This window comes from Seriola dumerili, unplaced genomic scaffold (assembly GCF_002260705.1).
Source record: "Seriola dumerili isolate Sdu_G_001 unplaced genomic scaffold, Sdu_1.0 BDQW01000079.1, whole genome shotgun sequence".
Classification (NCBI taxonomy): domain Eukaryota; kingdom Metazoa; phylum Chordata; class Actinopteri; order Carangiformes; family Carangidae; genus Seriola; species Seriola dumerili.
Window position 1 is genome coordinate 1,687,209 of NW_019174334.1, and position 11,153 is coordinate 1,698,361.

At 41.5% G+C, this 11,153-nt stretch overlaps 1 protein-coding gene across 1 annotated transcript; it reads left to right on the top strand.

Moving 5' to 3' along the window:
* Positions 1 to 9,495: 9,495 nt before the first annotated feature.
* Positions 9,496 to 10,985, top strand: LOC111220981 (corticoliberin-like). Its single transcript, XM_022744291.1, has 2 exons — positions 9,496 to 9,563; positions 10,077 to 10,985. Exon 2 carries the CDS (start codon positions 10,097 to 10,099, stop codon positions 10,613 to 10,615), a length of 519 nt encoding a protein of 172 aa, XP_022600012.1. The 5' UTR covers positions 9,496 to 9,563; positions 10,077 to 10,096; the 3' UTR covers positions 10,616 to 10,985.
* The last annotated feature ends 168 nt before the right edge of the window (positions 10,986 to 11,153 follow it).

Consider the following 11,153-nt stretch of genomic DNA (forward strand, 5'->3'; position numbering starts at 1 on the left):
TCAAAAAGTTGTTTGTTGTAGGTTGTCACAATGGCAAGAATAAGTGTGCGGTGAGAGCAACACATTCAATCTTCACTGTTTTGTTTGTGCTACGTCACAGAATGAAGGTGAAGGGGAAAAAGTGCATTGTAATAGTGGAGATACAGTAGAAATACATGTGAAAGTGACATCACTACATTTACTCATTTAGCAGATGCTTTCATCCGAAGCAATTTCGAAGTGAGGGACATCACTAAAGCCTCAGTGCAGGAGGAGGCCTTGGTGTAAGTATTTAGTACTACATCTATTCGATAAGTGCAAGAGGATCATGTAAAGAAGTGCATAAGTGCTAGTTAGGCACATTAGGGTGTTAGAGGAGGTGCTCTCAGAGGAGATGAGTCTTCTTGTGCGATTGAGTTCAAGTAGGTGGGTGCAGACCCAGAAGTCAAGCTGACGGCAAGCGTTAGTGACGTCAATTTGATTCGTGATGATCAGTTATGATGACGTTCGTCTTCCGTCTTGCTCGTGACTCGGAGCGATCAGAGATTTACTGAGGGTAATGATTGTTAAGCTGAACTGTAAGGTAAAATAAAAAAAATACAGTGTATGGCAAAGATACAATTTTGTGGATATTGGAGAAGCTTTTGTAAAGATTAGGAAGATGGTATAATATGAACCTTACAACAAAGAAGAGATTTAGAGGCTGAGGCAGGATGTGGTAAAGCAGCTTAGACTACATACAGAGGTCAGTGTTAGCCAGCAAACTGAAACTGTTCTATAGACAGATAGTGTTAGTCAGACAAAGGGTTCAAAAGAGCAAAACTTGATGCTAAGAGAGGCCAGACGTAGGATGTGTAGTGGTGAGAGAGAAGCAGCTGCAGCTACATGGACAAAAGCAAACACAACAGGGCTGCAGAGGTGTCACTCAGATAACCATGTATGGAAAGAAACCCCCAAAAAAACAAGCCATTGATAAGCGGCATCAATGCTTCGCCAGCAGGATACGCATAAGATCTGCCAAAGCAGCTGAAAGCAGGGACAGTGGATAAACCTAAGGAGCGTATAAAGGAGGAAAAAAGATGGAGGTGCTTAAAATTACATTATATTGTAGGCAACCGGCAATGTGCTGTCATCACCTCGGAAGTTGTGTGTGAAGACCACGCGTGTCCTCGGGGCGCAGACACAGCGGTGCTTAAACATATCAGGATGCAAAGTCTTTCACAAGGTCAATATGCTTGGCAGAATAACAAGAGCCTGGCAGCTGCAATTGAGAACATAATAAACAGAAACAATTTTTTTTTTTTACCCTTAAGCAAAATTGAACACATTAAATAAAACTTTGTAGAACTAGGAGGAGAAAAAAGCTTCACTTGCTGGGCTAAAGCTAGGGCGGCTAGGAGAGTTGGGGCATTAGGAAACCCTTAGGACATGGAGATAGAAACTTTAGCTTATCATATAAGAAATTACATGTTGTTACTGTCCGGAGAAAACCACGTATCTCCGAAATCACCAAAAAAAACCAGCTGAAGAAACAGGAGAATTTCCTCAACCCACAACTCATAACCCAGGTTTCCTCCCGCGTTGACTCTGCCAGGGATAGCTACATCACATCCTCTGTACTGCTAAATGGTTGGATGACCTCCCATCATCACTGGATAAAGGTGTGTATGTGTGTGTGTGTGTGTGTGTGTGTGTGTGTGTGTGTGTGTGTGTGTGTGTTCGCGGGGCAGTGAAGGACAGAGCAGTCCCTGGCACCTCTCCCGTGCCTGACAGCTGTCTCTCCATAGAAACGATGTCACTCTTAGAGTCGTCCAGTCACTCACACTGATGAAATTATGAGACAGGACCAGCTTGTTTTTCCTAACTACCTGCAATCCATCTCTCACCGCATCTCACTCCTCTCTCTCTCCTACCTGTGCGTTTTCTGTATCTCTCCTCATAAGGCCGTCTGTACTGCGTATTCACCCTTTCCTCTCTCTGGAGGGTTAAGCCTGACGTTGAAAGGCTTCTGACAGAGGAGCTTCAGATTAATGTGTGTATCTCTGCTGATTGATTCATTACATTAGTTTTATTTGACTAGTTCAGTTGATTGATGCCGAGCTCTGGAAGCTTTTAAATTACAGTCACTCCATCGAATTAATGACAGAGAACAAAGTTCAGTCCGGCAATGATTCTCTGACACCCTTTATGCTTTCAACACCAAAATGTATTAATTATAAAAACATTTTTATTCATTGCACGGTAACAAAACCAATTTCTTTCCACATAATTTGTATTTTGTGTTCAGTTTTGTTCACGCTCACGGTAGAGAATTGTGTTTTTTTTTCCCCTCAATCCTCTATGAAGAAAAGACGAGTATCTTTTCTTTTCCTGTGCTGTTCTCAGATTTTTCCCTGAGCCGCCGTTTGGTGTGATTGTCTGTTTTTTTTGTTTTTTTTATTTTGGCCTGGTGCCACTGTGTGATCAGCGTCTGTTAGCTCCTCGCTGATGATCAGAGAGAAACTAAGGAGGGAACTCAAGACACCTACACAAACAAGGAGAGAATAGGAATACTTTGCAACTACTTTGCAGAGAAACAAAGAAAACAAATGATTAGTCATTTGATTTACTCAAGGGTAAAGCATGCTCAGCTAATGAGGTCAGTTATGTACAGCATGCTTTTATTGCACGGACACTCTTTTAATTATTCTCTAATGCGGTAAACACTGTAATCAAGACTATATTTCTGTGGCGAGGATAGTCCCATTTCTGCACAAAGGGCAGCTCTTTGACCTCCATCAAAATATGTAACCCACCCCTACATTTATTGTTTTCCTCATTAGACTATTTTGAATGCACTTTCTGAAAAAACAACAAATACATCTCATCCTGCACAAACACAGCTGATTTCACTGCATCTTCACTGGCTTGCATCCTGTCTAATGTGGTGGAGGACATCCATTATGTGTGCTACGGGGCAAATGCCCAGCGCGATCATCTCAGGGGGCTCGGGGGTTTGTGCACATTTGCTTTGAGCGGCGGCAGGAAAGCCCCCCTGTTTGTACACACATAGAGAGAGGGCGAGGCCTCCTCACGAACTGGCGACGTTCGGTCAATTGGATGAACTTTTCACCACCCCAGACTGAGGATATCACGTCTCCGACCCCTTGAAGAGAAAAATCCAGGAAGTGAACGCTGACATAATTGATGTCAAACGTGCCTTTTGCATCGTGTTGACTGAACTGGTCATCGCTGTGTGGTGATATATGTGTATCGCTGTTATCTTTGCAGTCTTGGCTATCCTCACGCTGAACCGTAACTTGTGAAAAAGTTGCAACAGACATGCTTGGTTGAAGAAAGGCAGAAAAATAAAGCACACTGCCCTCACTGCACTGACAGTTCTCTCTCATTAGCGCTTCTCCGGACAGCAAATACATCTTCCACCCGCCAAAACTGACTGTATCTGCTCTTCAATACAAAACATACAACAGGGAACTTCTTTGCCACACACTTTAAAGTATTACATAAGAAAATAATGGTTATATAATAACAGCCCAAAACCAATTTAATCTGCATCTTGGCAACTTTGCTCGGTCTTATGAACTTGTTTTGGATCTTAACCCAGATAAAAAGCCCTTGTATAAACATTTCTGAGGTCACCATTGATCGGTGTAAGACAGACCAAAGTGACAGACATCCACAGAGACAGGAAGAAACCCATTCAGCCATTTCAGCCTTTATGCTTGTGATTGTTATTTTAAATGAGGGGTAGCTGCACTGAAAGCAAAAGAGATTTTTAAGGTCATTGACGCTCAGAGACAAGCTAAAATAGAGTCTAAAATAAGGAAAACCATTTGAAATGTTTCTTTTCTCTGGCTGTTTTCTGTCACATTGACCCATATGATAACTGTCAAAGTCAATGCATATGATGTTTGTCATTCTGCACTGAGACCTGGAGTTATTTTTGCTCTCCTGTCACTGATCACACTTTAAAAAACAGCATCAAATTTGACAGAATTACTTGGGTTATAAATTATTCAAAACCTGAGCCATGACACTACTCAATGAACACGGTATCGGCATTGTATGTTCACATTAAGGAGCCCCAAAGAGCCAATTATGGTCAGAGTGTGTTATTAAAGAGCAAAGAAAACTGGGTTACAATTTTGATGGAATGGCTTTGCCCTAGATTTCTCAGAAATGGCCATTTTTGTAACATTACGAAGCAGTCAAATCTACACCGTCTAAGAGGGGACATCTGCTGCTTCACGGATTGGAGTAAAGAATTATTCAAATAAGAATCACTGAAATAAAATATCACCTAATATAATGTGAAATCATGCACAGAAGCAGAACTGTCATTAGGCCAAACTCTCAAACGTATCTTGTTTCATGAACATAGGAGAATGAGGATGAAATCCTGAAAAGATTTACATATACACATATACAATGTGCAATGTATAGATTGGAAAGTAGTTACAACTTACAGTATTATATATATATTATATATATATTTTTTGACTCAAGAGTGAGCGACACATCCTGCGTCAGCGCTGGATGGAATAAAAGACAATTCCTTGTTAAATTTTGAACACCAAAGGCGACACGCTCTGGTCCTGTAAAGTCGTCTGAATCCACACGTGGACCAGTGACGCGGCCAATCACCGAAAACATTTATAGTTCCGTTTCTTTTGTCTGTTTCCACACAATTACTCTGTGTCTGAGCAACCTTTGCTAAAAACTACAGCCCGCAGCTGTTCTAGAAAATTATTGAGCCCTTTGTAAAAATGAAACTATGTATTCGTGGCCCTTTTTATAGAAATTTATGGCTTCAGTTGGAACTGATGGGCTCGAGGCAGAATGTCACAGACAGGGTAGAGATGTCAGAAAGTAATGAAAGCTGGGGCTGACAGGTTGTTGGTTTGGAGGTTTCACAGGATTTGTTGTCAACAAGAAAATGATACATAAACCCCAGATTTATCCCTTAATTTAATGTATTCAGTGGATCATGCATAGACAAGCACTGAGATCCAAGTATCAACTATCCAATTTAAAGATAAGCTTTTTGAATGAACGAGGATGTTTAGTCTCCTGATTGTTCATAATCATGGCTGGATTTTGCAGTTCAAACTTTCAGACTTATAATAGATTAAATATTGTCTCCACAGACCTCATTTTCCCCCCAAGACCCCTGTGTGAAGAGACTGGCATCCACTGTGTGAACAGGCATTAGGAAACCCTCTGATTTAACACCTTCAGAGGTACGCATGCTAGATTCACATGGACAGAATGGCCCTTGAGGGTTTTGCTGCATTACGGACAGCTTTGCTTCACATGTTCTCATGCAGGCGATGCACACACTGTTCAGCTGCATGCAAGCCATAGGAAAAGCCCAGCTGTCTCACATTTAATTTTTCAAGACGTGATCAAGAGCTGTGGAAGATTGTTATATTTCATATTACAAACGCAATGGTTGTGAAATGCTGAGAGCTGCATCAGGACAAATTCAGAATAGTTCCGTTTTAAAAAGCACTTGACTTGCACTGAAGAATAGTTGAGCATCAAGTAAACCAGAGGGGATACTGACAAGCAGCTTTCATCCTGCATATTTAACGAGTCTGTTTAGTCTTAAACTGCCATGACTGAATATTTTCATACATTTAATTACTTAAATCCAGTGGGCTGGTCAAATGAAAGCTTTGTGTAGTTTTGTGGTCAATTGTAAAACAAGAAATGCCATTTCTGTAACATTTCCAATGTCTTTTTTCTTAAGATGAAAGGCCAAGCTCCCACTCCTATTAAAGAGGTGTTTTTATAACAGGTTATATCACTGGGCTATAAACCACAAGGACACCTGAGCTACAGGACTGAGGTCAGGTGGTGGTCTAGGTGCTGTGACCTGGGCTCTGCAGTTCAAGCGAGCAGCACCAGAATACCTGTTCATTCTCATCTAAACAGCCAGAGTGACCTTGTTTATTAAAATGAGTTTGTCAAAGTCGAGCAGAACACCGGAAGTATTAGGAAGAACACAGCTCAATCTACTGGGGAAAGCGGCCCAGTTACTTAGGAGGGGACAGTTTGTCGTGAAACACTTGTTCCTCTTTGTAGCTGATCACAATTAGAAAGGCAAATGATAAATTAAAAGAATCGGTTGCCATGGAGTTTCAGGGATTCTGCGAAATCCCCTCTCAGAAGCAGCTGGCAGCATCTGCTGAGGAAATTCAACTTTACACAGTTAAATCCAGTGCAGTGGAAAACATGATTTTCATCATTTTTTTGTATTTTCTACCTGCACAGGACAGAGTCAGAGTCAGAGTCAGAGGTCATATTAAGTGGCAACATCCCAATTTCCCTGCAGGAATCATTAAAGTTTAATCTAATCGTCTGAGCGACTGGCTCTAATTGAGGAAACAAAGGGATAATAATTTAAGCCTGAGTCTTTTCCGGTGTGGCATCGCAGGAGAGGATTTTTCTCCCAGTCATCTGTTCAGGGACAGTGATTTGAAAATGAGGTGACATGAGCTGACCACAAGCAGTCACTCTGTCATCTGGCGGTGTTTTCTATTTGTGTCAGGCAACATGTGTTTCTCATGATGGGACCTGACACCTCCCCCGGAGCAGCACGGAGCATGATGAGCGACAAAGTGGAGAGGCTATAGGAGAAACAATTTCACGCCGACCGCAAACTACGCTCTGATCCACTAAAATGTCAACAGATAATGTGTGAAATTTGCAAGATGGCAGAAATGTTTAAGAAAAGTCCATCTTGTGCATTTACAAAATCAAATTTCCCCCTCTCCTCACTCTCAAATTGACTGTGTTGTACTTGAGTGCACAGTATGTGCTAAGTCACTTTGACCTCTGCATATGCTGTATGTCTGGAACTTAGTTTTTCCCCGGGCTGAATGTCTGGGTGAAATGGATTTGCTACTCAGGATTAATGGGAAGGGTTTTACCATATTGTGAAGGGTTACTTAACAAATACAGTTCATTCAGAAAGTCTTCAGACCCCTTCAGGTTTTTTCAAATCTCGTTATGTTCCAACCTGCATGCTAAAATAGAAAATAATTTTTACCTCATCAATCTAAACTCAATACCCCATAATGACACAGTGAAAACTGAATTTTCAAATTTTTTGCAAATTTTTTGAAAAGGAAAAACTGAAATATCACATTGACATAAGTATTCAGACACTTTGCTATGATACTTTAGCTCAGGTGCCTCCCATTTCTCTTGATCATCATCTGAGATGTTTCGACACCTTGATTGGAGTCCACCTGTGGTAGATTCAGCTGATTGGATGTGATTTGGAAAGACACACACCTGTCTGTATAAGGTCTCACAGCTGACAATGCATATCAGAGCTAAAAACCAAACCATGAGATGGAAGGAACTGCCTGCAGAGCTCAGAGTCAGGATCGTGTCGGGGCACAAATATGGGGAAGGCTACAAAAATGTTCAGCTGCATTGAAGGTTCCCAGGAGCACAGTGGTCTCCATAATTCTTAACTGTTCTGCAGACTCATATGTACAGTAGGTTGCGGGCAGGAGTGGTATGAGGACCATACGTTACTAAGGGATCTTATAACTGTCTGAAACAGCTATAAAAATGGCACTAGTGTCTTTTCTTGCTAGATTCCCTTTGACAGAAATAAATGAAAGTGTGTGTGCGCACACACACACACACTCATGCAGACAGGGATGAGAGTTACCAATTTCATTGCTTATTCAGACCATACACATAGAGAAAAGGTTTGGAACAACCAGGACTCTTCCTAGAGGACAACCATCACTGCAGCACTCCACCCATCTGGGCTTCATGGCAGAGTGGCCAGACGGAAGCCTCTCCTCAAGTTTGCAAGAAAAAGCACCTAAAGAACTGATTGTCCTTCTGGAAGTTTCTCCCATCCCCACACGGGAGTTCAGCCAGAGTGACCATCAGGTTTTTGGTCACCTCTTGTACCAAGGCCCTTCTCCCTTATTTGCTCAGTTTGGCTGGTTGATTAGCTCCAGGAAGAGTCCAAACTTTGCAGCAGAAATGTGTTTGTAGTCTTCCCCAGATCTGTTCCTCAACACAATCCTCTCTCTGAGAGAGGCCCTGCAGGCAGTCCCTTCCTTTTCTCTGATATGCATTATCAGCTGTGAGACCTACATAGACAGGTGTGTGCCTTCCCATATCATGTCCAATTAACTGAATTAACCACAGGGTGGACTAGAAACAGCTCAAAGATGATCAAGAGAAATGGGACGCACCTGGGCTAAATTTCAAGCGTCATAGCAATGTGTCTGAATATTTATGTCATTGTGATATTTCAGTTTTTCCTTTTTAATAAGTTTGAGATAAATTCTAAAATTCTGTTTTCGCTTTGGCATTGTGGGGTATTGAATTTAGATTGATGACGGAAAAAATGATTTTCTTTATTCGAGGATGAGGCAGCAGAAATGTGAAAAAACCGAAGGGGTCTGAGGACTTTCTGAATACACTGTATGTTGTGCTTGAATTGAATTGTACCAACTTTTGCTCATCGTTAATTTGTAATGTTTTACTGTACGCGAATAAACAGACATTAGTATTAGAAATTTCATTGCATTGCACTATAGCTGAAGTAAATGTGAAACAGACGAGTTTAAGATTCCAGCTGCATGTTTAAGATTCTAATGGCTTATCTGATGTTGGATTGAGCTCTCCATCTTGGAAGAGTGGTTTGGCGGTTGCAGACCCCTTCTGCAGAGAGGTGGCCGAGGAATCCATGTGGCATAGATAGTGATGTAGTATGTGCAGCAGCAATGAATCACTGGGAGACAATGCCCCTCTCTCAGCCTGAGCTGTTTGCAGATGCACATTCATTGAAAAACACGGATTAGATGGAAAACTGCTTTGGAATCATTAGCGTGGTGCAATACAGAGACAAAGTCAACCCTGAAGACTGCACCAAAATCTACCTGTTGTATCTGCAACTATTTGATGCATTTCCAATATGTTTGTCTTTTAATCATTAATCATTCATACAATGTGGCAAAGCAAAAGTTGATCATAAAGACCAGTCACTGTAGTTTGTATTTAATAAGGGAGATTTTTGTCAGGTAAAGAACATTGAAATCTGATTCTGCACACAATTGTGAAGATCAGCTGTGACTGAGAGGCAAGAAAAAAAAAACACAATTTCAAACTTATCTTGACTTGATACTCGGTCTTTCACTTTCAAGAGTATTTTCCTCTTACAATTCAAGAACCTCCAAAATTTATTTTTAAACTTACTCAGTCGGATGAAAAATGCCAGCAGGTGTGGCACCTATAGGGCCTATTCTGAAAGCACAGAGGTAGACGCTCGTGCACACGCGCGCACACTCACATATGACTCATCTCATCTAAACTAAAGCACTTTGTCAGAGGCGTCCATTCACGTTACACCCATGCAAGAACGCGCAGACTCAATCTCAGCTTGGAGCGCGACACTTATAGTGAGGTTGGCTATATAAGTCCATTCAGCATCTACTCTTTAAGTAACTATATACTTGTTTCTTCAAAGAAGTGAAGGAGGGCGGCATCTCGCCAACTACCTGGCAACCTACACGGCTGTACTGGACCTCCTCTAAAGACTGAAGGTATGAAAAGCTTCATTTATTTTATCCACATATGTGACATATTCTCTTTTCCTCGGCACGACTTGCGCTTTGGTTTTTACAAACGTTTAGAGAAATGTTTTTTTCCAGATTACAAAGTGGATTTTAGTCCTCAGTAATCGCATTGTAATTTCAAACTTGATTTTATTTCATAGTAATGGAAACAAGTGTAACGTCAGTAAAGGCAATAATAGTTTAACTTCCACAGTGTATCCATTAATGAGCCAAAGATACAGTATCTCTTTACGCGCAAATATTGCACAGTTTCAGAGACCCATCCGCATTGCTAATAGACATGAGGGTGAATCACAAAATGTTTTACAACAATAAATAAACTCTTAACACTTTAATTCGTTGTTACCAACCCGTTACATTATTGCTGTGCCTGTTTTACGTGCGTAAATTCGTCTTTACGCATCACATTTCACACTAGAGTTAAATTGAAAAGCAAACATATCACATGAAAATAATCCGGGGATTTCTTTTGCTTCTCAGATTCCTGTTGATATCCTGACATGAAGCTCAATTTACTTGGTACCACCGTGATTCTGCTAGTTGCCTTCTTACCGCGCTACGAATGTCGGGCTATTGAGAGCCCTGGCGGTGCTCTGCGCGTCCCAGCTCCCCAAACCCAAAACTCCCAGCAGCAGCAGCAGCAGCAGCAGCAGTCTGGTCCCATCCTGGAGCGGCTCGGAGAGGAGTATTTCATCCGACTGGGCAACGGGGACTCTAACTCTTTCCCATCATCGTCCATGTATCCCGGCGGATCACCTGCCATCTACAACAGAGCCTTGCAACTCCAGCTGACGCGGCGTCTTTTACAAGGGAAAGTTGGGAACATCAGGGCGCTTATCAGCGGCTTCGGAGACCGCGGGGACGAGTCGATGGAGAGGGGAAGGAGGTCCGAGGATCCGCCGATATCCCTGGATCTGACCTTCCACCTGCTTCGGGAGATGATGGAGATGTCCAGGGCGGAACAGCTGGCCCAGCAGGCGCAAAATAACAGAAGAATGATGGAGCTCTTCGGGAAATGAAGACCTCTTTCCAGTCCGCCAAAGATCTCCTTTCCCTTTCTTTACTTTCTTTCTTTTTCTTTTTCTTTTCTTTCTTTCTTTCTTTTTGCATTTTTACCATCAGCACAAAACATGCTCTGTACAATATAGTGCTGCTGTATCACTCTATTATTTATAGCTTTAACCTCAAACTATGGAGCATAAACGGGCTTGACTTATAATGATCCGATTGTACCCTGCCATTTTAATGTTGGTGTCAAATCTGTGGAATTACACGTTCTTCACATTTGAGATGACATATTTCTGTTTAAGACATGAAATACTGCATTGACAAAATTGGCATTCTGTTTTGGATTATGGATCACTGTATTTATGATATTTATGTTTGTTAATAAACTTATGTGCAACCAGTCATTTTCTGTTGTGCAAGAGAACGTCTTATATCTATATTTTTTAATAAAAAATTAAAAGCAATGCTTACACTTCTCTGTTGACATCCTTACAAATGAGTTAATAATAACTCCCATGAAAACAAACTATTCCCAGCTACTTTAATTAC

What these genes read in the sequence shown, in the direction of transcription:
- LOC111220981 (XM_022744291.1), top strand. Translation starts at nt 10,097, where the DNA reads ATGAAGCTCAATTTACTTGGTACCACCGTGATTCTGCTAGTTGCCTTC.